Here is a 26,643-nt window from a genome sequence, read left to right as displayed (position 1 = left end):
ATTAAAAAAATTCACTGCTTGAAAACAATGGTTTAGATTCCTGATGTTCAAAATCAATGTATTTCATGTACCTGTCACTAACTTAGTCTCAAATGCCTTACCTGATAGAAAATGCTTCCATTTGGAAAGCTTTGTTATGTTTAAACATAGCATGTTAAAGTATTTTTGTTGGATAGGACACAGAGAGGAAGGCATGACTGACAAATTAACACTGACTTAGCTTCCAGACTTGAGCCCGGTAGAAAACAAAGAGTATAAACCCGGTCCTATTGGCAAAGAACGCTCTTTAAAGAACAGGAAGGTGAAGGATGCCCAGCAGGGAGAGCCTGAGGGACAGGAGAAGCCATCCCCCACCTCTGTCAGGAGCCCAGAGCCTGTCACTACAAAGGAGACCAAAGCAGCGAGCGAGCTGAGCACGGAGATAGGAACCATGATATCTGTGTCTGCTCCAGAGTTTGGGACGAACACCAAGGTAAGAAACACATTGCCAGAAAAAATAAAATGGACTATTACTGAGCACTGTATGTGAAATGTGATTACAGCGAGGTGGTTGATGCTTGGTTGCCTGCTGGTGGTGCTTGGAGCCCACTGAGTAGCAGATAGGAAACATTGGTACTGCTTGAATTCAACAGTGCTACAGAGACATGCTGTTCTGTCACAGCCCTGAGCACAGATGAGCTTGCAAGTCTGTTCTGCTGAATGGGAAAACTCAGTGCTGAGCCCTGCTGTGGAGAGTGGCACTGGAGCCTGGTGTAGGCAGAGTCTGTAGCCTCAGATCAGTGTGATGTGTGCAAGACGACTTCCAGCAGAGAAGTGAAGTTGTGTGCATGATTGATGCTTGAGTGTATGGATTACCTCAAGCTGTGAATTAAGTGCTGTTCTGTGAACAAAAGAAATCTCTGAACTAGGAAGGTGCTAAAGCTTTGGGTAAGGCTTGTTCTGTTTCCCTAAATGGTCATGTGTATTCTCTTGGCTTGGATGTTGTCTAGATATTCCTTGCAGAACTTTACAGTGTTTAGCACTCATCCCAGTCCCCTGTTTTCTTTCTAACTGCTCAGCAGTGAGATGGTGATCTGCTGTTGGGATTCATTGTTCTGTTCAGCTCAGTTCTGTTTTCTGAGTTCTGTACAAATCAGCTCAATTCTTAGATGTGACTGAAGAACATCCCCAGAGGCATCTCCTTTCTGCCTGTGTTTTGATCAGGTACTCTGGTTGTCATCTCTCAAATGTAAAGAAGCCATGCAGTTTAAGTAGCTACTCCTTAATAGTTATACCTGCTTTGGTAGAGGAAAAATGTTCTTTGTAGGTTTGAAAAGCAGTTTTCTAAGTGTAGACTCAGGTTGCCTGCTGTCTCAACCATCCTGGTCTTAAGCAGAAATCTTCTGATGTCCTTTAGGAAAACTGATTTTCTTTAAGAGGTACATTAATAGCTGAAGAATGTGAAGTGTGGATCACTTCCATTTCATCTTTGTCACCCACAGCTAGGGAAAAAAAAACCCAAAACAAAGGGCAGCTTTGTCAGCTTTTTGCCAGAAAAAGATACTGTCTCAGTGAAGTGTTGCTACAGAGCAAGTGTTAGGGAGGATATTTGTGTTCAGTATGGAAGCTGCAGGCTTGAGAAAATTCAGTGCAGGGATTTCTCATCCTTCCTCACATTATTTTCCATCTTGTAGGTAGATGTGAGTGGTTTATGTTCATGCCAGAAATTGATAAAGTGTCTTTGTGTGAGAATGAGAAGTGTGGAGCAGTGAAGAGCAGCTTGCTCAGGTGTTTGGGGAGCCTGTTTGTGTCCTGTGCTTCCCAAGGTCCCACAGAGTCCTGTGGCCAGAGCTCAGGGCAGGAGAAGAGGATTCTCCTAAGCCACAAACAGAATAGGAAGCACAGCTTTCATTACTGCAGGCTGACTCAGTGTAGTCAAGTAGCTCTGCTGAAATCAGCAGAATTTCCTCTCTGCAGTTGTGTTTTTGAAGTATGAGTTTTTCAAAAGGAAAGTGTGGACTTCGTGCCAGTCTAGATTGAGTTTAACATGGGTTGCTAAGGTTCTTTAGACTAAGTACTAAAGCACTGAGATTCTGTCTTCTGGAAGGAAGACCAGAGTGGAAAGAAGCTTTCCAGTTTGTGCTGCATATGAAAATTCTCAATAATTTCCTTGCTGAGTGGTTGCTTAAAGAAGCTTTTAATAATAGGCTTAAATACTTGTCTTAACAGCACCAGGTTTGCTTTTAAATTCCTTTTGTTAGGAGTAATTCCTTAGGCAATAGTAAGTTGCTTTTTCTAGGAAAGAAGTGGAAGTTGAAACAATAGAGTTACATCTCTGGAATTTTAACCAACAACATGCAAATTTATTGGATAAGATAACCTTCATCTAGGTTTTGCAGGAATAAACCTGCAGTAAATGTCTCTATTTTTTTAAGAGGCTTTTAAAAGGGGTTCAAATACTGCTCCAGCCTTGGAGTTCTTGTACTGATTTACATTGCAATTGCTTTTTCTTGTTTTGGTACTCTTTCCATTGCTAGTTCATGAGGGAAGAAGTGTTGACATCTTTAACCTGTTGTTTCAGTGTCAAATACTGAAATTTTGGCAAACCTAAATGGCTTTTCTTTTGATAGTCTTAAACATCCCCCTCAGAGACTACTGCTCAGCTTCCAGCAAGGCATGCTTGTGATGTGTTTGGTGATTTAAATGTCTGTAAAAGCCAGCTGTCCTCCCTCAGAAGCTTTGTAAGAGTACCCCATCCCTTCCAAAACAAATATCTTGATGAGAGCACGTGCATTTAATCATACAAGACTGCTTAGAAACTGTATAAATATAAATGAGCTCCTGCAGTGAGATGTTGAAGTTTAGTCCATAAGTATGATGCTCAGAAGCCATTGCAGCTGTTTCTCTTGGATTTTGCAGTATTTTTGTAGTGAAGGCAGTCTGATGTGTAAGTTTGTGAATTGGGTAAAACATCTTAGCCCTTGTCTTTCCCAGCCTTCCATTTGAACCTGTCAGATCAGGTCAGGAGGATCAAGAGCTGATTGTGGACACCAGTGAAGTATTTGGACAGATAGCAACAGCTGTGTCTTACAGATCATGTCTAAAAGGACACACAGACTGGTTTTTCAGAAGATTTTGAGTGTATTTCAAGCTCCAATTTGGATGATTTATGTAAATCAGGAAGAAATCAAATAGCTAATTCATCCCATAAAGTAGCCTGATCCTTCACAGCAAGGCCAGCTCTGAGCTCTGCCTTGTGCTTTGTTCATCAAGTCATTGAGGTTTTGTGATCTCATCTTTTTGAAGGAGGTAGTTACAAAAAGTCTGTTTTTTCTTTCTTCAGGTATAAACAATTTGTAGAAAACTCCAAAAAAAGCATAAACATGAGCTTTTTGCTCTAGATGTTACTAATTTATAATAAAGGAATCAGTTGGTTTCTTCAGTCAGACAGATGTACAGGAGAATCACTACTTTAACTGAATTACAAAAGCTTGTGGTGATAAGCCACATCAAACAGGAAATGTTCTGGAGATTGTACCAGGAAATGGAGGATGGAGATTAATCTACAGTTCCTGGTGTGGTGTTCATGTGGTTAAAGCATTGTCTTGTCTGCATGATCAGCACATAAACCACCCTTGTGCTTCAGCATTGCTCTTGTAAGGGCACCAGAGTTGGTACAGTGGGTTGGGTTTAATTCTAGTGAAAAAGCTCTTTGTGTGCTGTGAGCTTGCAGAATAAGAGAACGTTAGCAGTAGTCTTGATCCATCTTCTTGCATAAGGAATTTCATTGCTGAAACCCTGAAAAAATTGCATCCTGACCTTGAAGGAAATCTAATAAAAACATTTCCTTTTAAAAATCTGGAGCCATTTAATTACTTCATTAGGAGGCCTTTGTGATTAGAACAGCCTTGTGTGCTTGCCTTGTTCTACCTAGATGAAGTTTGCCTGTTGGAATCCAGTGCAAATGTGCAACTAATGCAGTTTGGTGGTTGGGATTGTGGGAAGCACCATATCTCTTGTATTTCACCAGCTTAACAAGTAAAGGAAGTAAATAAATGGAGAGAAAGAGTTCTCTATTTTCTTCATAAATTATAAAAATAAATCACTGTGCACATTGTCCTCCCTCACCCTGTTATGGTTTAGCTTGTTCTGGTCTTTTACCAAAATGAGCTCATCGTTTTTAGGAGGATTCTTTGTCATTTGTCAGTATCTCAGTGCTCTAATTACTTTTTTAGAGGCATTGCCACAGGCCTGAGGAGTAAATTGAGTGTGCACTTTTTTTAATAGCTTATCATTATGGGTTGGCAAGTCCAGACATTCAATAACAGTTCTGCTGATTTGTTCTTCTGTGATGGTTGGTTCTATAAAGGTGGTGGAGCCTTTCCTGGGCTTCAGGGATGTAAAACTTGAGATGTGGAGAAAGGAAAGCCTCTGAGGAGACTGGAAACCTCAGTTCTTTTCTTCCTTGAAGTCCTTTCCCAGTTCAGAAATCAGAAGGTAGCCTGCTCCATCCAGATAATCTGGGTCTTGTGACTTTCAGAGACAAAACTTCCAGGAAAGAAAATTGTTTTGCAAATTACAACCATCCTTTTGTGTTCTTTTTAATCTGGAGGGCCTTTCTTGTCACAGTAAGAAATTTCTGTATTTATTTAAAGCTACAGAAATTTTACTTTTTCAGTAGATTGAAAGGGCCTGCAGGTGGCTGAAGCATCTTGGGTGACAAATGATAATTGGTTGTACCAGCACAGTCCAGTTTTGCAGTGCCCAGGCAATACATTGCTCTGTATGTTCTTGCCTTACAGACTGTATTTTGACTTTTCTCCAGATGTATATTATGAGGTCATGGGGTAAACTGTAATCTTCTAGGAATCCTCCTGACCTCAGTAGCAATTCTGCAATAAGGATTTCTAGACGTGACTTGTAAGAAAAAGCAGTGTGAAATTCTAATCTTCTGTTGCTTGGTTCTGTTGCTCCTCCTGTAGAAAGGCTAACATCTGTCCAAGAAACTGAAATGGAATTTAGGTAAGGGAGATATTTTAATGGAATTGTTTTTCTTCACAGGAGTCTGTAACAGACTACACTACACCTTCTTCTCATCCTAACACAGTGGCTACTAGCAGTACAAAAATGGAGGAGACTTTGGTGACGAACGTAAGTCCATTGCAGTGATCGTCTTGACTTTGAAGACAAGAAAATATTTTCACACTTCTTTTAAAGCACCAAATAGTGCCTTCAGTGAACAAGGCCACAGGGTTCCTTTCATGTGAACTAGCTGGGCTTTTTCCAGTAATCTTACTCTGAAGGACATTTGGTTTGATTAGTACCTGCTCTGGAATTCTTCAGGTATTTTCTTGTCTTTTGAACAATCACAGTGAGCTAAAGAGCACAGAAAGTGGAGATGTTGATAGGGACAATTCTGAAAAAAAGCAGAGATAGGCATAATGAGGGAGTGTGTTCTTGGCAGCACTTGAGCCTGGTACCAGCAGCAAAGCTCTGTAGGCCGAGTTTGAAGAAAGGCTCTTACAAACAAAGGAGTTTTGAGCTGTGGCCTGAAATCACAGCACAGTGCATGCAAAGGGAGCAGCTGAATGGTTGTGAGAGCAGGCAGCAGGCTTCCAGGTGCTCAGTTGCTATGGAGATGAGATGTTTGCAGCCCTCAAAGCCAGTGCAGTGATCCTGACTTGTGAGCGTGGCACAGCAATTGAGAAGAACCAGCTGGGTTGTGACTTGTAGCAAAATCCAGTTTGTCTTGAGTGTGCTGGGCCATCAGGGAGCTTGGATCTTGTGATTCTTGTTGTTTAGGAGCAGAATTAGCTCAGGGTTGAGTCACTTGTTGATGGGGGAAAGAAGAATCATACAGCAGGATCTCAGTTTTTTATGAAGTCTTGTGAATTCCATCTAAAAATGCTTTTCAGCTTACTGCAGCACCGTGTTGAAGCAGTACTGATTGAACTTCTTGCTCTTCTGCTGGCTTTTCTGGTAGTGTTGTGGTTTTTGACTCTGATGTTTAGTGTGGAAGACTGAATTCTTTTGTGTTAATGATGTCCAATCCTTGTGGATGTTAGAGCTGAATTTCTAACACAGGAATTAGGGGTTCCTGGCCACAAAGGATCTGTGCCATCCCCTGCTTCAAAGCTTCAGGATCTGTCTTTTGGATTAGCTTTATCTCATCCAGTGGAAGTCTATTAGCTATGCTATGAGTAGAGAGAGGAATAGTTAGGAGTAACAGACTGGACACTGCAGTACTTGTGATTCATTTCCTTTAAAACTTCTAGGAAATCCATTGGAATTTTCATAGGCAAAGATAGCAGTAGCATTATGTCAGGTTTATTTCCCCGAGTATCACATCTTTGATCTTTTGAAAGAGAAAATAACTGAATTCAATTATTGGATGGCAAATCTGTTGTAGTTTTGTTTCATGGTCCTGTGATTTTGCAGGTCTATAAAAGCTTCCTCTTTTCAGAAACTGCATCCCAGAACTCAAGGTCACAAAGCCCTGTGTACTGTAATGGTACAAAAAGGGACAAACCTGGCTTGGGAAGAATTTTTGCATATCAGTAAACTGAAATGGTACTTGACATGAAATCCCCAAACAGACAGTTGGTGTTTATGCAGAGGACATGGACACCTTAAAACCTTAATCTTCAGCCTCTTAGAGAGCACAGAAGCATCTTGGCACCTGCTGAGTGGCCTTTCCTTGCCTACCAAATTTTCACCTTATTTTACCAGTCTCCCTGCCAAATGCTCAAGCCTTGAAGAAATTATAGCTCACTTGATAAAGCTTGAGCTTTGCTTTCTGGGGCTTTTCTAGTAGACGTAGTTAGAATGTGATGTGTGTTGCCTGCCTTTCAGGTGCCCCTGCCCCACACCCTTCCCCTCCCTAGGAGGGAGACTTTACAACAGAGCTCCAGCCTAACTCCAGTTTCTCCCGCTACCGTCGACCTCACCCTCAAGGTATGTACCACATCCCTCTAAGGGTCATTTTCTTGCATGCAGGGGAAAAAAAGTTATTGGAGAACTTGCTGGTGAACCTTTTTTTAGAGCCTTCCTTTGTTTCCTCTGCTGAACTGCTTTTGCATATAAATGGATGGCTGAAACACGAGACTCTATCGAAGGATGCATTTAAACCATAAATTTCTAACCCCGTTTTGCATTAACACTTGGCATCTCAACCAATCTTGGCTCCCACTGCCCTGAAAAACCAAGATCCTAGAGTTTTAGCATTGGACCACAGTGCTCATGGCAAACCATCAGAATCTGACTGAGGTTTTTTGAGTGTTGAGCTTAAAATAAGTTGCCTGGTTTGGTGTAAAGGCTTGGAGGATTTACTTGGTGAGCCAAGCTTGACTTTAGTGCAGTGATAGTGTGGTTTTGAGTTGGATGGCTGAAGTTCCAGGTAGTGACATGTAGATGGTGTGTTGGTGTCTGTGAAAGGCAGTTAGATCAGAGTCAGAACGTGTTTTGTTGTGTTGTAAATGTTGTTGTTTCCTGCTTTCCAGTGCAGAGCAAGTATGGAGAATATTTTGAGTGCTGTTCTCCCGTTTTGTTGGATTTTGGACTGTGTGCATTGTATAACTCACTAACACAGAGTTGGGCTCTAGCTTTGCTACTATATTTTTAGAAGTTGATGAGGATTTTCTTCATTTGGTGTCCTAGATCTGCTTTGTGATTGTGACTGCAGGTGACTGAGCCAGTAGAAGTGTTGTTGCTGCTTCTGGTATTAAGGAATTAGTGGTGTTTGACCTTAGTCTAAGTTTTTAAAAGAAGAAATGAAACTTGAGGTTGGATGCAGAACTAATGCTTTGGAGGAACTTGCTTGTCAATCCCAGTGAGACTTGTCTCACTGGCACAGTTTGACAGCTGCTTGCTTGTGTTCTCTACAGATGAAAAATACTCATGTTCTCTTGTTGAATCTTTGCTTTTCTTCTGTTAACACTTTTATTTCCTAAAAATAGTATAACACCTCTTGCAAACAGTAGACCTGCAGAAATGGGGAGAGCACTGTGGAGGGACAAGTAGTTTAAAAAAATCTGGTTTTCTGCTGCATTCTTGTGTAATGAGTTATCCTGATGTGACTTTCTGGCGTCTGAAAGTGTTGTTCTCAAATAGTCTCTGCCTGTGTGGCAGCTGGAGATGGAATCCCATGTCATACAGGTAGGGCTGTACCTCAAAGGGTGGGACACTGCCCAGTTACAGAGCAGACCGTGGTGTCTGTCTCACTCATCCTGCATTTCTTTTCCTGCTCTTGTGGTGTTGCTGATTTCTCAGGGGATGGTAGATTTTGGATGTGTGCTAACAAAATAGGTCCAAGATCCATGGTTTGAGGCTACCTTGAAGAACCCTCTGACCAAAATCTAGATGGAAAGCTATTTGGAAGCAGCTTTGTCCCTGATTTCTTTATTCCAGCCACTGGAGCTCTTCCTCCTTTTTACAAATGCAGAATGCAGCAGGCTTGTTCTGAAGCACACACTGTCACTGTCACAGCAGGCCTTCTGGCCCAGGCACAGCTCTGCTCTTTGTCATCCTCTTCAGTAGAACCCTTGCATCTTTCAAAAGGTACTTCTGGAGCAGGAGAGAGGAAAGCATTTCCTTTGTTTTCTTAAAAGAGCAAAATGTCCAGGTTCTGCCTGCATAAAGGATGAATCCTTGCACATCCTCTTCCCTCCATCCCCTGTCACAGAAAGCTGTCTGTGAAGACACTTGTAGGGAACTTGGCCACAATTGCTCCCACTGCTTGGCATCATTCTTTGGTGGAGGTACAAGGTGCTCATATGGGAAGCCTTGTTGAGATCTCATTTCCTTGGAGTAACTTTGCTCAGTCCTTTACTCAGTCATCCCCTTAAGGACTTGGCTCTTAGGGCTGTTATAGGTAAGGAGCTGAGCAGAAGAAAGTCCAGAGCAATCCCAGACTGAGCTGCTTGGTTCTCTTCATGTCCAAGGTTTCATGTAAGATTGCTGTGTAGGCATCTGGTCCAGAATCTGACACGTTTGGACTTTTCTTTCTGACTTTGGTGTATTAAAGGAGAGGCACATTGGGGTTTGTCTCCAGTGGAGGTTTTGGGTAATATGGGCAGGACTGTTACTGCAGTGTGAAGGCCCCAGTGGATCAGTGATGAAGAGAAGCCTCAAGCAGCCATGATCTCCTTGTTGCCCTTTCTGAGCAGTGAAACTTCAGCACTGTCCCCAGTCTCACTCAGTTTAGAGCCTGTTATTCCTCCACATCTGGGCTGTAGGTGGTGCTGCACAGGCATTCCTAGAGTATCAATCTCTCTTGCATCTTTTTTTCTAGCTTATAGAAGTTAGAGGTTGCTAAGAAGCTTTCCAAAAGCAAAGCTGTTTTCCAAAAGGAAACTTGAGGACTCTATTACATGCCCCCTAGATGTGACAAAATGCAGTGTGTAGCTTTTGCTATCAGTAGTTTCTCCAGGGCATCATGAAACCCAGTGAACATAGAACCTTCTACACCTTCTCTAGTCTGTCAGTCACAGGTACTTACTCACTTTCTCTCAATGCCAGTGCAATACACCTAAACAAAAGCATTTCCAGCACATTAGTGGTGAGTGAAGTTTGCCTTGTCTGTAAGAATCAGAACCAGTTTGGAAGAAGATGTGGAGGGGAAACAGTGCATGATTGCTGGGGAGGATGGTCTCAAAAATGAAAATAGGTGACTTGCCCCCAGAGGACTTCATGTGTAACTAAGTTTCCCTCCTTCCCCTTCATTCTCTTCAGGAGTCCAAAACCCCATTTTCCACATAGGTGTGTCCTGATCACCTGTGACCCACTTCTTTTGATACTGCTCTGCTTTTGTATCACTTCTGAAGCATCTAGACAAATAACCTAAGTCATGTTTGGTCTGTCCAGACTCTGCCTAACTCATGTAAAGCAGGGCAGGTTTACATGTGTGGCTTTGAGAGACTGCAGGTCCCAGCTAGGGGGGCTCTCTTGAGCAGGCAGTGAGGGCAGGTGTGTGGTGAATAAATATTTGCCCCTTAATATCCACCACTAAAGACAGCACCTGGTCTCCAGAAACCTCCAAGTGAGCAATTTCAGCTCTGCTAGCAAAACTTGTGTTTCTACTGGAGACAGCTGAAGGTTGTGCAGAAGTCCATGAACCATGTTTGAACTTATAAATTAGTGAGTGTAGTCTAAATATTAATATTTCTTGTTCACTGAGCCCTCAGAAGTGTCTCAATTTAGATTTTGCATTGCATGTCTAATGTAGCAAGAATTAGATTTTATTGGCTGCAGTAAAACAATGGTTTTTTCCACTTCTGGTGGAAGGTAGCTGTGTCTATAATATTTAAAGTTTCATCTCCCTTGCTGTGCAAGACATAAGCTCATAATTACAGAAATACAGGAGCACGAAGCATTTTTAGCTTTAACATAAAGCAGCACACACAAGCTGTGCCAGCTTGTGGTTGCTTCTTGAGCAGCAGTTGCTTTGGAAATCTAAACTTGACTGCTGTCATGTTCACTGAAGTGTGCAGTAGCTATCTGTGTGGTCACTCCAAGTGAATGATGGACCAAGAAAGCAAGGGGCTGCTTCATTTAAATGGCCCAAGTAACCTGGAAGTAAAGGACTTGATGGAAATATTTAGAGGGGGGCTCTCCCTTTCTTTTGCTCACTGTGTCTTTGCTCTTCATGTCAAACAAAACCAAGCCAAATTAGCGTGAGTGAATTCTCTTTTGAGCATTGGATGTTCAGATGATGAGCTGTGCACATGGAAGAGATGAGCAGCTCCAACTTGAGGCTGTTTGCTTTTTGCATGAACAGAGTTGCACGATTACAGCGACTTCCAAAAGAGGCTGGCATGAAGCCTGAATTGCCTTTTGACTAAAAAGAACTGTTAAAAGAGAAGGGAGGATTGCTTGAAACTTCCTAATAGATGAGGAAATTTTTTTTTTCTTTTAAATAGATGGAGTCTGCACGCAAAGCATGGGAGAATTCCCCAACCATGGGGGAGAAGAGTTCACCAGTGACCTCAGCAGCGTCTCCCATTGCTGGTGGCAGCAGCAGCAGCAGCAGCAACACTGGGCCAAGCAGTGGCACTTACAGCTCTTTCTCGAGTGCATCAATGCCTCCTATTCCTGTGGCCTCAGTTACCCCCACAACATCCCTCTCAGGTACCACATGTCAAAGCTGTAGTGTCCTGTTGTGTTGTTCCTTGCTTGTGTTTCGAGGGATTTGATTCCCTTTGAAATTCTTTAATGCAAAGCTAATAAAAGGTTTGTGCTAGAAATGGAATGGCAGAGCTGAACAGCAACTCCCCAAATGAGCTGTTAACTGACTTCAGCCAGCTGAATACAGTAAGATGTCTCTGCCTAAGCTACTTACATTGAAAGGGGAGCTGAACTTCTCTTGTCTGCTGGTTTCATTTTGTTCAGCCAGATGGAGGCAAGCACGTAGATTTTGTGGCAGAGAATAATTCTGATGTCCAGCTAAGTTTTACTTCCTTTAAGTTAAAGCTTCAAGAACTCATACCACCAAAACCTATTTGCAAAAAGCAGAGCAAATGTCCAGCTGCTCTTCACAAGCAGTGCTGGTTGCCACTTTGGTTCTTGGCAGCAAACAAAAGATGCTGAATCTGGTTAAATCTTCCCTTGGAATATTAGAATACATCTCCATGAGAGGCACAGCCACTGTGGGTTGCAATGTTTTGTTGCATAAACTGACCAAGCTGCCTCCCTCAGTACTTCTTTGTGCTCCTGTGCCTGAGAAGGGACGTGTATCAGGGTTGCAGCACTTCCCACAGTGAACTCAGCACAACTGGCTCCATGTTTTTGTTGTGTTGGTGGAAACAGCTGCATTAGTTTCAGTGTTCTTTACCAATTGTGGCTGTGCTTACAGAGCTGTCCCAGCTGACCTGTGAATGATGAGGCTTTGAAATGTCTTTGATGCATCCTTTGCTTCTCTCCTCCTAGGAGCTGGAACATACACAACCTCTTCACTGAGTACAAAGACTGCAAGCACCTCAGACCCTCCTAATATCTGCAAAGTGAAACCCCAGCAGCTGCAGACAAGCAGCCTGGCTTCTGCCAGCCACTTCTCCCAGCTGAGCTGCATGCCATCCCTCATTGCCCAGCAGCAGCAGAGTCCCCAGGTCTATGTGTCTCAGTCTGCAGCAGGTAATGGTGCTTGTGGCTGAGAGGCCACACATCTGCTTTTTTATTTTGAAGCTGGAGAGTCTTAGTCTAAATCTGTAGTGCCTTATCAGGAAGTACAAAGGTAGTGCTGTGTTAGTTTGTTGAAGAAATTAAGTTGGAGACTCTTCATGTACTATTTTTTTCTTGCAGAATTGTAAATTGCTATTTAAGATCAGGAATGATTTAGTTTTAATTTCTTTCTTAAAATGCTACTGACATTTTTTTCTTTAAGGAAAATCCTACATCTAGTTAACAACCTAGTTAAATTACATGACAGTATAACAAGTTCTTACCCTTCCTTCACCCAAATGCCTATTTTTGGCCAGAATCTGTTTTTGTGGGAGATTAATTATACCTGTGCAAGATTCTGGGGGTGAATTGGAAAAGACACCAAAGCTTTTGAGGCACTCAGCTCTCCAGTGCTGCTCCTTCTCCCAGGCTCTCTGGTAGCTGGTACAGTGGGAGGGGCTGACAGCAGCTGCATGATGGAAACCTTTCTGGGAGGTGTTGGGAATCAGGTACTAATTGTATTGCTCTTCCTGAGGTACTACAGCTCAAATCCCAGCGTTTTATATGGATACAAGTCACCTGTTCAATACCCAGCATGCCCGTTTGGCACCTCCTTCCCTGGCCCAGCAGCAAGGCTTCCAGCCAGGCCTTTCTCAGGTATTTGGGCATTCCTAATTCTCTTTTTTTTTTCTCTCCCTATCCATGCTGCCTTTAAAGTTTTACTAATGATCCTTAGATCATGGGGGCAGGGGAGAGTGAGATTAAAGATTGCAAAAAATGAGGTCATGCTGCCCGTTGTGGTGCATGCAGGCAGTGTTTGATGGTTTGCTGTGAAAATTGAGAGAAAAAGCTTCCACTCACAAATTTATGGGAAAGTTCATATTCCTGGGAGGTGTTTCTGTGGCCATGTGAGTGCAGGCTTACTCAACTTCTGTCATACAAAACTATATGCAATCTCAGGCAGTTGTTTTATATACAGATCTGAATATTTCACTCAGTCTCTTCTGGTTGGTTGTGAGGAAAAGTGTAAAGTTCAACTAGAAAGCAATTTTCATGGGGGCAGCAATACTAGCTCTGCATGCAGCCTTGGGATTTGACATTCTTATTTTACATTTCATAATGCTACACAAATCCTAGCACGGGTTTAACTGTTGCTTTTCTAACTTCATGGTAATGTTTTCTCTTTTATGCAGCCTGCTTCAGTTCAGCAGATCCCCATCCCCATCTATGCACCTCTGCAAGGACAGCATCAAGCTCAGCTGAGTTTAGGAGCAGCACCAGCTGTTTCACAAGCCCAAGAGTTGTTCAATTCCTCCTTACAACCTTACAGGTAGGTAGCATATGCAGATTTCTGTGGGGTTTTTAGTGTCAGAATTACTGAATTTGGTTCCCTGCAGACTTACTCTGTGTGCAGGTTGTCTGCCTTGTACAGATGTAGTTGTAAAATTGTGGGTTAAAAAATGATGCATGATAGTTATTTCTTTAGGAACCCAGGCTGAAGAGCTGAAAGCAGCAGTCTGTTATACTAAGAGAACAGAAAATGTCTGTCCCTTTAGTTCAGCAATTTGTTTTTCCTAATCAAACCAACATTGCAGTCTTGAAGCACTGTGAAGTTCCAGTTTGAACTTGCAGATGGTAAAAACCTCATGGCAGATGTAGAGGGGCTGCATGGTGTGTTTTAGGATATTTTCTGTTTGCTGCAAAAGGTTGTAAATCCAGTATCTCCAATGGCACTGATAGACAGGCTTCTACTATAAGGCTTTCAAAGCTTCCTTGCACTTCCTATCAAAACTGCTTCACAGCAGTATAATTCTGACAAATGTTGTCAGTTCCACTTTGAGAAAGCTGCTTTGGGAGTTTAATTAGAGAGTTTTGCATGGGCTGTAGTTAAATCTGCTTGTTGCAATGTAGAAGGCTGAGGCCACATAAGGTTTAATTAACCACATTTGTCTCCTGACTTTGGTGCTTGGCTGACTTTATGGGACCAAATATTGCTTGTCCTGCTACAGCTGACAAAAGCTGTTGCAAACAGTTGGCTAATTGCAGAAACACAATCAGGCTGGCATGTGGTCCAGCTTAAATAAATCTGATCACACCCAAACATGGCATTAATGGAGTTCTAACAGTGTGAGTGCTTCTCCCACAAAGAAAATGTGCAGAAAAGGATAAGTTTGGAACTCCCCCAGGTTGTGGGCACAAGCAAACCCCACCACACAGCAGGTGAACAGGAGCAGTGCTGTGCTCAGACACAGCCAGCAGCAGGTAAAGTAAAAGGTGTTTGCACATCAAAAACACTCTGCTCTGAGCTCAAAAGCTTTGAGAGGAGCATTTATTTAAAAACCTCTTGGTTCTTCAGTCTGAAGGTGGCTGCTCACCAAGTTCCAAATGGGAATGTTCAGATAAATACTCTGCTGGACTAAACCTGTCTGTGGTGCTTTGCTGTACTGGCCTCGGTCTGCTTTAAACAAACTGCAACTTCCCCATGCTGCTGAGACAGGAATTGAATAGCTGGTTAAAATTAAAGGCTGTGAAGTCTTTTGAAACCAAAACATTCATTTGGAAGCTACCATGATCAGCATCCAGTGATTTAAACTGTATTAGAAGTTGGACTGTGGAGCTCTGTGGAGTCAAGAGAACACAGCAGTTGACTGAGTGGGGCTACTCACACGTGCTTTCCCATCCTACCTTGTAGCACAGGAACTAAGAACTGGCAGCTTTTCTATGTTGCAGTTAAGTTATCCAAGGATTATAGCAGCATGAACATCTAAACAGTAAGAAGCCTCGTCGTTTTTTCCTGTGGCCTTTAGCAGCAGCTGTTATTTTGTTGTGTGCAGAGTAAATTGAAAAAAAAAAATCTGACATTCTCAGGTGAAAATATGTCCAGTAGAGCTAAGCATCCTGTGTTCATTTTTGGTGGCTCATTGCTGAGCTCTGTCAGAATTTTTATGAATGACACTCTAATCTCTTGCAGATCCCAGCAAGCTTTCATGCAGAGTGGTTTGTCTCAGCCATCACCAGTGGTTCTGTCTGGCACAGCCTTACACAACTTCCCAGCAGTGCAACACCAGGAGCTGGCTAAGGCACAGTCCAGCCTGGCATTCCAGCAGACTTCCAATACTCAGCCTATTCCTATCCTGTATGAGCATCAGCTTGGGCAGGCTTCAGGACTGGGAGGCTCTCAGCTGATTGATACACACATCCTGCAGGTAGGAAATGTTCACATTTCCACATGCAAACCTTCTGCAGTGGGCTGATACAGGAAATCAAGTCTTGATCAACTTGGCAGGAAACTTGGAGGAGAATGTTCTTTTAATTTAATAAATGTACATTAGCATAATCTCTGAATTGAGGCTTGTTCCCCAAATTACAGGGTTCCTTGTGTTTCTGTCATTAATTAGAGCTCAGGTTTAATTTCTCTTAATGGTGATAAAGGGCTGTTCCACCACCTGCAAAATCAGAGCTTGATCACAAAGTGAAACCTTCACATTTGCCAGCTTCCCATGCTGGGGTTTCTCCTGCACTGCTTGATGCACCAGAGAACTGCTCTCCTGCATGCTCCTGATGGGATGGTGTCTCTTGCTCTTCCTAGGCCAGAGCTACTCTCACTCAGGCTTCCAATCTCTACTCTGGGCAAGTTCAGCAGCCTGGCCAGAGCAATTTCTACAACACTGCACAGTCTCCCAGTGCTCTCCAGCAGGTAAACTATGGCATGGTAAATTTCCTGCGTTGTATTCTTCCTAAAAGCATGGCGTGGTTGGTGGTGTCTGTGGGCTGGGAATAGAAGGGAGGGCTGAGACAACCTTTAATTCTTCCAAAATAAAAATGGAATGTTAATAGTGAAGGAGGGCTGCAGCAGCAGCACTGCACAAACTGAATGGCTCAGAAGTTGGATGGCCTGTAGTTCATGTTTGTCATTTGCCCCTGGCATCCTTCTCTTGAATTTGTCAGTGATGGGCAGATATTTAATTGGCACAGTGCTGTTGCTAATTGAGTGAGGCACGTGATGCCTTTATGGAAGCAGATACCAGGAGTGCTGGAGAGAGAGGGGGGCAAATTCCAGGTGCTTAGTGCACACTAAATGTTAACATCAGTTCTCACTGAACTGGAACCCAGGAGTGCTCACAGAAAATAACTGAGAAGTCAGCAGATAGGTGATCAGCCAGGTCAGTAAAAGAACTGCACTGATTTGAAGGTTTTTTCATTCTTTTGTGAAAGAACTGCTAAATTGCTCTGTGCCAGCATTCTGTCATATTCACAGGATACTGTCTAGTGACATCTGATTCGTTTTTTTATTGAAATGGCTTCCAAAAAAAAGATTGTGATGAATTGATTTATTATAATAGCCCACCTCACACACAGGAGAAGTTGTCAAGATAGAATCTAGAAGAGTTGCAAAAGATTGGATCTTATCTGTAGGAAATCTAGCACAGTTTTTAAGGACCTTTTGGAAGAGTTGGTACTTTCAGCGTGTTCAGTTCTGGCTGTCTCTCTGATTTTAATCTGTTCCCTTCAGAGCAGAATCCTAGCAAGCCTTTCACATTTGGGAGTCTCAGCTCATTCTCCTCGTCACACTCAGAATATCATTTTGCAGGTAGTGGATTGTCAGACCAAGACATGCAGTAACTCCTGCCAGTCAGGTCACTGCTGTTGTATTTCCATGTTTATCACTACCACTCTCTTCTGTTTTCAGCCCACAGCACCTTGGTAAACACAAGCAAGAGACAGGCTGTGTATTTTTGGCATTGTTTTTAAGCTCAAACTGCTGGTTGATGGAACTCCTGGGAAGTAAAATCTAATTTTTATCCCAGTGTTCTTTGATGACTAAAATTATTTGAAGTAAACAAATAAGCAAATCTTGTCCTGTCCCCCCACCCCCAAACTGGTTATTTTGTTCTGCTTTTATTTTCTGGGTTGAATTAAATTTCCCTGTCACACAGTGAAATCATGCTGAATGATGATGGAGGTAGGAGATCTCATGCACCTTTGTTTCTGAAAACCAAATACCCAAATGCCATTAGAACTGATTATAAAGGCAAACTGAGCAATAAATTCACTTATTTGCTGGCGGCTCTCTGGTTAAATAAATGAACTCATTAAGTTGTTTGTCTGGGATAAAGCTGAAATAGAGCTAGTAATGAAGGTGACATGTCTCTGTTACTGGTGGTTTTGTGCTCTGTCTCCAGGTGACAGTACCTTTGCCAGGATCACAGATTTCTCTGCCCAACTTTGGATCCACAGCACAGCCACTGATTGCCCTGCCCCAGTCCTTACAGCCACCACTACAGCACACCCCACCACAAGCTCAGGCTCAAAACCTGAGCAGACCTGCCCAAGTGACCCAGCCTTTCAGAGGATTGATCCCAGCAGGAACTCAGCACAGCATGATTGCTGCAACTGGAAAGGTAACAGCACAAACTGCCACAGCTACAGCACAGAAATTCATGTGGAGCACGGCTGTTTGCTGGTTTCTATAACCAGCACAGCAACTCACCTTGACTTCTTGCATCTTAAAAATCTGCCTCAGCTTTAAAAGATAAAGAACCCAGTGTGGGTTAATGCCTTAGGGACTGGGTCTGTGCATTTAGCTGAGGTTTTGGTGCTGGCCCATTCGCCCTGCAGGAATGCCTGGTTTGATAGTGACACCATGGACTAGCAGGGGATTTCATGTAGAAGCCATGTGGAAAACAGTACTGAGGTTTTGTTAGAGCAGCAGGGCAGCACCACCACTCTGTCAGGGCTGGTGGCAGATTCTGGGCCTGCTTGAGTTCCTTGCTTTGCTTCTGGACTCAAACCAGAGCAAGTTTTTTGGGTTCAAAGGTTTCCAGTGCAAAAAGGGGAATTTTAGGGGCTTCAGTGGACTCTGTATCAGCCATGACCTTAAGCCAGAATTAAACTCTACCATTATTGCTGGGGGTCTGCCTTTCCTTTCTGAATAGCACAGCATGGTGCATATTAAGAGTAGCACTGTATGCAAGACAGGCTCTTTCTGTAATGAAAAAAGAAAAGCCTGGTCTTGCAGCTCAGGAAAACTGAGGGACAGTAAGGAAGTAACACTTAAACAGTGCAAGAAACTCGAGTATCATGGGGGGAATTCTCTCCTCTCCTTTATGTGAAGCTGCTAAGGTAATTGCTGATGAGGGGATGTGTGGAGCTGGCTTCCAATCACAAGGTCTCTTGTCTTAGATGGAATCCCAGCTTTACAGGCACCGGGGATTTTCGGATAGTGTGCAGCACTCGGCAGTTGCAGTCCGCTTCCAGGTGAGCAGTGGGTGACACCCTGCACATGGACACAGCTCAGCTGACTGGCAGCAACAGCAGGGCCCTCCCACCTCAGGGACTGATCTACCTTTGCACCTCAAATCCCTGCAGCTTCTGGCCCAGATTTTAGGATGCTTTGTTAAAAAAAGCCCCAGTCCCGGTGATTTACAGCTGCGATAATAAAAATCTCAGGTGTTAATTCCACGTCTTGGACAGGAATGGCAACCAGAATTTCAGACCACCTAGAGGAAGTTTCCATCTCCTCACCCCCAGAGTGTGTATGGTGGTTTTTCCAGCTTCATGGGATCTGGCCAAGTCTTTGCAGTTGTTAGGAGCCCCATTTTGCAAGCGGCAGCAAAAATGTTTCTTGCTGCAGTTGTCGCTGGAAAATGATCGCTCATTTCAGCACAAAATGAGGGAAGAGCTGCAGTGGATTGCTGGCCTTAGATGACTTTCCTGCCCTGCTCTAAGATTCCCATCATGTTACTGCTAAAGAAAGTCAACTTAAAACAGCCTCTCATTTTAAAGTGATTTATTGTTGCTGTTATGCTTCATGGCCATGTGTGGAAATACACTGTTCCCAAGACTAATTTATTCTGTTGAGTGTATCTGCAAAACAGCGTTCAAGAGTCATTGCTCCAGTTAGTCTGGAGCTCTATTGGCATGAATGACAGCTCCATTTTGCTGTGCCTTGGATTTGTTTATTTTATAGACCTGGATTATTATGGTATTTTTCTTCTCGGCATTTTCAGGATTATTTCTAAATATTTTCATGTGGTACCTGAGATGGGAGTCTTGGAGGTGTCAACTCCAAAACATATCTTTTTTCCTTTTTTTAGGGCCAAATAGATGAAATGACTCTCAAACCCCCTGTCATTATGCAGGAGGACCAAGTTAGAAAGCCAATGCCATTGCTGCAAGTGCCAGATAGGGCAGGAAAATTGTACACAGAGGTGCTTGTGGTGCTGGGCCTGTCCTAATTATAAGAGGCTGTTCTGCAGTCAGGCTTTCATCTCCACTTAAGTGACCTCTTTTCATTGAGGTAAGCTAACAACTGCTCAGCAAATGTAATTTTTTTAATTAGAATTAACATGTCAGTTGCTGTGTTTTTCAGATATCAGAAATGGACCTGAAGGCCTTTGGAGGTGGCATTGATGTCAAACCTGGAACACCACCAGTTTCTGGCAGGAGTACTACCCCAACCTCCAGTCCCTTCCGGTAAATCTCCCTTAAGCTCAAAATTCCTTAAAACCAGAGCTAGAAAATGTACCTAGTCATGCATGAGCAGCCTTTTCTGGCAGGTATGAGGTGAGGGGCCACTGATACACAATACAATCCTTAATCTGAGCTCATGAGCAGCATTCCAGTAGGTCACCACATCTGCTGTAGTTAAACAGCAGAAGGTGTAGTTAAAGGAAATAGCTCTGAAATAAAAGGTGAAAAATATTTCTTTGGGTAAATGAAACTAAACAAGAAGTGGCAGGGAAGATGTAATTTGGGATAAGATAAGTAAGTAAACTGAAAGACAGTTGATCTGTTCCAAGTAAAGAACATTTCAAGGCTTAGACAGCAGTTGTGGCAGCAGTTCTGTTAGAGGAACAAGTGTTGTTGCAAGGTCTCTAAGCTGCTCACAAGTGAAATGAGTAAACAAAGCAGACTCCTTTAAGCTCACAAAGTACTGGTGTGTGGAGCTTAGCTGGTGTCCCTGTCACTGGTGCCCCTGTGCTCATTTTGCCAGGAGGGCATCACCCACACCCTCTGCACAGGAGCTCTCTGCAAGGCAAGCTCTGTTTCCTAAGGAAGGCTGTTCACTATTTTTTCTTTTTCTGTTCACTCTTCTCTTTGAGGGCTGCTTGCTGCCCTTCCCCCAGATAATCAGTCAAGCTTCATGTAATTCGTGGAAGCTTTAACAGAGGGTCACGTTCTTAGCCAAATAAAACAAGGAGAGCATTTTCTGTGAATTCTTGAAGTCTGTTCAAGTGCGTTTTGAAACATTTGACAACAGGTCAGAGTAGAAGCAGCTGCATGTTCATTGCCTGTTGTGACAAGCTCTGACCTTGCCATGATAGAGCAAAGAGTGACTGAAGAGGAGCAGGGCTGAACATAAGATAGCAGGGATGGAAACTGCATCTAACATGACAAACATCACAAATCTAACGTGAGTGTTTGTGTCCTAAGTACCTGGGGAAAAAGAGCCTTTCATACAGACATGCCCTGGAATCTCTTCATAGCCTGAATATTTCTGATTATGCTGTCCCTTTGAATTCTGAAGTTCTGGGTCTTCTTGCACGTAGAAGCTTCTATATAGAAAAAGTTTCACACCAGCTTTACCAACTTTCTTCCCCCCTTCAGTGCTGAGTTTCTAGTTAACTTGTAACTAAGGGCAGAAACATCCTCTGAATGAAAGCAGTTGGTTTTAACTGGAGTTCTTTCCTTTAGGGCCAGTTCTACAAGTCCTAACAATCAGTCCAATAAAATGAACAGCATTGTCTACCAGAAGCAGTTCCAGTCAGCAGCTGCAGCTGTGAGAATGACACAGCCCTTTCCTGCACAGTTTGCACCACAGGTAGGTGACTGGTGGCTTCCTACAGACAGATTTGTTCCTGTGTATGACCTGGTGGCTCTGACTCGACTGTGTCTCCTCAGGCTTTATCATGGGGAGATACAAAATGGAATCCTGAAAATGAAATGGTGTAAGAAACACCATGTCAAGATCAAAGCAAAAAAAATTACCTCTCTGATCTTGCTTGCAAGTAGTGCTGATTTTGTGGTGTTTAATTCTGAGTTCTGTGCACGCTGAGGAATTTAATACAGGTTGTGAGTGATGTAGAACAGAAAATGTGGTGCCTTCCCCAGGCAGCTGTAATGCCCCTCATGCTGCAGAAACAGATCATTTGCTTGGGGAAGGGGAGAAGCTTCGTGTCTCAGAAGGGTCCCAGTGCATATTTCACATGTGTAAAGACAAAGCAGATTTGCAGCTCTGAAATATTGAAGGAGCAGCTGAGGTAGGAAGGATCTCTGAGGTCACACGGTCCATACAAGGCAAGGCTGATGGCAGAGGGCTTGATTTGCTTTGGCATTCCAGGGAGCACAGCTTACAAGGGTGGTGCATCTCTGCTGCAGGTGACTGGAGCCAGGCTGCTAGGGAAATGTAGCCTCTCTAAAAGTTCATTTCAGACAGAAAAGATATTTCTGGCTTTCATTGAGCATTTGGAGTGTTTGACTGCAGGACTTGAGATTTGATTTCTGGATTGTCACTGGCAGAAACTGCCTCACGTTGCCGGGGCTGCCTTTCACCAGTGACTGCTCCACTGCCTTGTGAGGGTCTTTTCCCTGCTCACAAGCTGGGTTCGAGTTGTTGGTGCTGCTTTCAGGCCCAGCAGCACTGCAGGGCTGTTCTGCTCTTGCAGTTCAAGCCTGTTTCCTTGACATTCATTTCGTAGCAGAGTAGCAACTTTTCCCCTTTAATATTACGCCAACGTGCAGTCAAGTTGGCAGTTTTCTAATTGAGAAATGTCTCTTTTTGTTGTTTTTCCCCCACTTAGATCCTCTCTCAGCCTAACCTGCTCCCTCCATTGGTAAGAGCCCCATTTACTAACACCTTCCCAGCGCCTGTTCAGAGGCTGCCAGTAGTTCTGCATAGTCAGATGCCGAATCAGATGAGCACAGGCCTTATGAGCCACCCTCAGTTACCACGTGTGGCCAGAGGTCCTTGTGGATCAGTACCTGGAGCCAGAGGCACTCAGGCCAAGGCTGAACGAGATGTGAAGGTCAGTATGTGAACAGCAGTGCTGTTACCAGCAGTTCAGTCTGACAGCCCCCAGGGCAGGGATGTGTCTGCAAGGCATGGCTTCACAAAGTGCCTCTGGACCCCAAGCCAGGCCCTTAACAGCTGAACACAGACCTTCTCTATGCCCTGGTGTTTTTTAATAAGGATTTTAGACTAAAATGTTTGTAGGGAGCTTCCTGTCTCAAGTGGTCTTTTGTGGTCAGCAGCTGCGGAGCTGCCACTGCTGTGCAAGGCAAAGTGAGTTGTCAGGAGCACTGCTTGGAATGAGCAGTGAAGCTGCACTCCTGGCTGGTAGCTGTCCTTTCACCCTGTTCCAGCCAGCCTCACTCCTTGGGGACTCTGGAGAGTCCTTTCCCCGTGGTTTGAAGTGCCTGTGGGCTAGAGTACAGTACCTGGTGCTCTCTGCAGAAGAGGCAGCTGCATTTCAGTAGCAGGTGATGACAGCCACCCTTACTTTTTACAGCACTTTGGGACCCTTCAGTTCGAGGCAAACTTCTTCCAAGGCAAGGCTGCAGTGTGGGACGTCTGTGTGGGGACACTGCTGCACACTGAGTCTTGAATAGATGGTGCTTAGGGGCTCCTCCATCTGCTGCCATTCCTGTAACCTGTGCACTGAGGTGTCAGAGCAGGACAGTGTTGTTCTGGTCATGCATGGCTGGGGGAGGATCGATTATCCTTCAATTCCAGGTGGTTGGTTCATTTCCTGCCACCATTTCATGCAGCCTTTAGATGCCTACCAGGTGATGCTTAACATACTGTCCTGAGTGTGCAGTATGGATTGAATGTAGCCAGTCAGAGCAAATACTGACCCAGTTCTGGTGTGTTTAATCTCCTGCAAACACTGCTGAGAGCAGTGAGAGTTACTCTGTCACACTTGGTTACTGGTGATGAAGTCATCCAGCCTTAACCTCAGGGGATGGCTGAAATTTGGACAGAAGGTTTCAGGTGTCCATCTGGCTCCAGTAAAATCAGGCTATTGCTGCAGTCCTGCAAATGAGAGTTCACAGGTTTGCTTTCTGTTCTGTTGCTGCTTGAGTTACTTGGAGCAACTACAAAGTATAAGAGCCAAGGCCTCTTGTTCCAGACTTCTGCTGTTCTGTCTCCCTGTTGTGTGTCCTAGCCCCGTTTTTTGTAAAAAAGCAGAAAATATTCAGAGAGGTACATGGAGGCTTAGTGCCTGTGTGGTAGTTGGGGTTGGTTGTGTTAAGATACTCCTTTTTAATTTAAAATAAAAAGGTGTTTGATTGCACTGGGCTTTGTTGTTCTGCTTCCAAATGATTGAACTCTTAATGGAGTCTCTGCAGTCTGGGCAGGAAAGCCAAGTGCTTGCTCTGAAGTGTCTGATCTGCACAGTGTCAAAACTGTAACTGGAATGTGTTCACAGAGGCTGAATTCCACCACAGGGGCAGGTCAGGGTTGCTGGTAGGATTCAGAGGAGGGGAGGCAGCAGGCAGTTGGTGCTGGCTGGGATGAGAGCCTGCTTGCAGTGGGAAGCAGATGAGGCTGCAGTTAACACACAGCAAAGTTCTGAGCCTGGTTCATTCCCATCCCAGCTGCAGGCTCAGTGTGTGCCCAGAGCCACAGGAGGAAGGGATGCTCTCTGTGCTGCTGGGAGGGGCCCTGTGCTTCAGAGGGGCAGTAGGGGCAGGGGCAGCTGGAGTGGCCCTCGGGGCCCAGGTAGGGTCGTGCAGACACAGTTCATGTCTGACCTGTGCTCTGGGGACTGACCTGTGCTCTGGGGAAGCTGCAGCTGCTGTCAGCGGTGTTCGTGCTTGTACAGCTCTGCAATGGTGATGCTGTACAGAGAGGTTAGGTAATGCTTCAAACTGTTGTCCCTGATCCTCTTTTGTGGGCAAGGATTAGAAAGAGCAAGGGAAGCCTAGATGTTAAACTACTGCTGAGGAGCCAGGCAGCCAGACGTGGTGACACCAGGGAAGCAGCAGGATGGACGCTGCTTCTCTGGGAAAGTCTGGTCACTGCAATCAGTCCTTCCCCTTTCATGTGGGAAATACTTGTGAAGTCACTCCAACTCCAGTGCCCTCTCTTCAGTAAACTTATTTTCTCCCTCTCTTAAGGCAAAGCAAAGAGCAGAGGTCCTTCAGTCCACCCAGAGATTCTTTTCTGAGCAGCAGCAGCAGCAGCAGAACAAACCCATAGGAGGCAAAGCCCCGAAAGTGGAGGAGAACGGGAGCAAACCCAGCGAGGCAATTGCTGACTCTGCAGGAGTGTGCCAGGACAAAGCCGAGGAAAAGCCCACCCCTGCTCCTGCTGCCACACCGAAACCTGTTCGAACTGGACCAATCAAACCTCAGGCAATCAAAACCGAGGAAACAAAATCTTAGAGGCTGTGTTCCCGTGGAGGTGGGGGGAGAGGGGAGGGTGGGCGAGGTGTCAGCAATTGGTGGCCCGAAGGATGAAGAGCAGCCTGCCCTCCGTGCCGGGCTCTGAGCAGCCCCACGGGGCACAGAGGCCAGCAGCAGTTGTGTGGCAGCTGCTGTGTGTCCAGCTGAGCCCCCAGGCTCCCGGGGCTCCCATCTGCTCTAACAGCATGAAGGCTGCTTTGGGGTGTGCATGTCCCACACGTGTGTGCCCCGTTTGGCTCGCACCCGCCTGCTTCCCAAAGCCACAGCACGGAGAAGCAGCAGCGGTGGGGAGGCATTTCCTAGCTGACACAATGACTTCTCTTACTTTCTTCAGGCTCTTATCTTCAGCTGCTATTTATCTTTTTCTAAACCCATGAGTATGAGAACATGCAGATCTGAAGATGGTGCTGGGCCAAGTAATGTGTGCTAAGTTTTTAGTGACTTAAGAAGCTTCTATCTTGTATAAACAGAGGGATCCACATATTTGCCACACGAGGTTTAACCTAACACAGAGTAACACTGGCAGTGTCGGATTTCCCTCTGAAGGCAGTGCTTTGCTGGCTGCTGCTGCTTGGATGACAATTTACTGCATTTAGTTCACCATATGAAAAAGCTACTTGGCCACCTGTGTCCTCTCCACCCGCTGCCCCCTCAGTGGCTCTCACCCCTGGAGTTGAAGGTTCGTTGCATCAATAGTCAGATTTGTTCCGTTCACCCCTGTCCAGCTGTCTTTAGATGATGCGAGTGGTCCCTAAACGGTTTCCAGTTTCTGTCTGTAACACAGCAACGAGCACTTAAACTGTGCCACAAGAATAAAAGAAACCTTATCAGATTAACGAGAGTTTTATCTCAAAGGTGCATTCTTTATATCAGAGCTGCATCGCACCACCTCCTTGCCCACAGTGTGCTGGAAAGTAGAATCAAGTCAAATAAATGCCTTTTTAATTGTATCCTCTAGTATTCTAGCTGTAGGACAGTACTGTATGATACTTCTGTGAATGTAAGATATCCTGTACCTGCTTATGATATGTAGTAGTGACTGTGCTATACTGGAGCTGTTTTTAATAATGTTATTCTAGAGGTTTTTTTCCAGACAATGATTGAAAAAGCTAATAAAAAGCACCAGGTACCACATCAGTAGCAGAATTTGCTGGTTTTTTCTGGGATTTTTTTTCTTTTTTTTTTTTACGTTTTTTGGAAGGAAGAGTTGAAAGTCTAATGTGTATAATTTTGTTCAAATGACTGCAGAAGCTGGAAAGGCTGTTGCTGCTATTGATGCCTAGTGAATTGCTATTGGTTATCTTTTTATATAAATATATATATAATTTGAATTTTTGGAAACTAGCTGTGATGTCAACTTTGGAAAAAAGTATCCCACTTGTAGTGTGAGTTGGCATTGTACAGAAATTAACAGCCATATTGGTCTAGAAATGTTAAACTTAATTTTTTTTCCATTTGTACAGGGGTAACGCACTGTATGAAATATGTACGGTCTTATTTACATGGGTTTGATTACAGAAACTAATAAAGTATTCTCTAAATAAAGCCCCTGGCTGCTCTCATGATTGCTGCAGGAGGTGAGCAGAGCTCCCAGGGAAAGGCACCTGAAGGAAGATGTGTATCCCAGCACTTCCCAACCCTTCTCCAGCCCGGGGCTCGCAGCACGTGGCCAGAAGGAGCAGAAGGACCTGCGGGGGCTTGCTGGGAATTCCGTGTCCAGCTGGTGGAGCTGGGGCTTGTTCCAGGCACGAGCTGGGGTGACGCCGGTGAGTGGCAGCACCAAGAAAAGGCACAGGAGCCCTGGCCTGAGCCTGCCCTGCCCCCTAGGCTGTGGGCACAGCTGGCCACTGCAGGGAACTTGCTTCCCACAAACACCAGGAGCCTTTGGTGTCTTGGTCTCTCAGAAGCAATTCCTGCCTGGCTCTGCCTCAGGACAGGGAGGATGCAGCCAGGAGTGTTGGGGTGGCTCTGCAAGCACCGCCAGGAGCTGGGCAGGATGACCTTTGGTCAGAGGTGTCACTGCCAACCCTGGGCCGGTTGGGAAGCTGCTTAGGGCCACCTCAGGAGCTGAAGTCCTTTCCTGCCCAGGTTGGTTTTGTT

The 26,643-nt window shown here is 44.5% G+C and overlaps 1 protein-coding gene across 14 annotated transcripts in view; it reads left to right on the top strand.

The window, feature by feature from the left end:
* PRRC2C (proline rich coiled-coil 2C) overlaps positions 1–26,088 on the top strand; it is a 68,645-nt gene extending 42,557 nt beyond the window's left edge. For 3 of the 14 annotated variants that reach the window (XM_088170268.1, XM_088170272.1, XM_088170267.1), the window contains exons 22-36: positions 221–472; positions 5,041–5,130; positions 6,832–6,933; positions 10,896–11,103; positions 11,902–12,105; positions 12,668–12,789; positions 13,326–13,462; positions 15,104–15,338; positions 15,722–15,844; positions 17,316–17,534; positions 18,316–18,390; positions 19,505–19,608; positions 20,830–20,956; positions 21,936–22,160; positions 24,256–26,088. In XM_088170268.1, coding sequence (XP_088026394.1) covers positions 221–472; positions 5,041–5,130; positions 6,832–6,933; positions 10,896–11,103; positions 11,902–12,105; positions 12,668–12,789; positions 13,326–13,462; positions 15,104–15,338; positions 15,722–15,844; positions 17,316–17,534; positions 18,316–18,390; positions 19,505–19,608; positions 20,830–20,956; positions 21,936–22,160; positions 24,256–24,522 — 2,490 coding nt within the window. In that variant the 3' untranslated portion in view covers positions 24,523–26,088. The remainder of the gene's footprint in view (positions 1–220; positions 473–5,040; positions 5,131–6,831; positions 6,934–10,895; positions 11,104–11,901; positions 12,106–12,667; positions 12,790–13,325; positions 13,463–15,103; positions 15,339–15,721; positions 15,845–17,315; positions 17,535–18,315; positions 18,391–19,504; positions 19,609–20,829; positions 20,957–21,935; positions 22,161–24,255) is intronic. The other 11 variants (XM_088170269.1, XM_088170270.1, XM_088170274.1 and 8 more) reach the window with 11 other exon arrangements.
* Positions 26,089–26,643: the final 555 nt, after the last annotated feature.

Source organism: Sturnus vulgaris, chromosome 9, assembly GCF_052056855.1.
Source record: "Sturnus vulgaris isolate bStuVul1 chromosome 9, bStuVul1.hap1, whole genome shotgun sequence".
Lineage (NCBI taxonomy): Eukaryota > Metazoa > Chordata > Aves > Passeriformes > Sturnidae > Sturnus > Sturnus vulgaris.
Note: the sequence above shows the minus strand (reverse complement) of the source record. Positions and strands in the feature narration are given on the sequence as shown.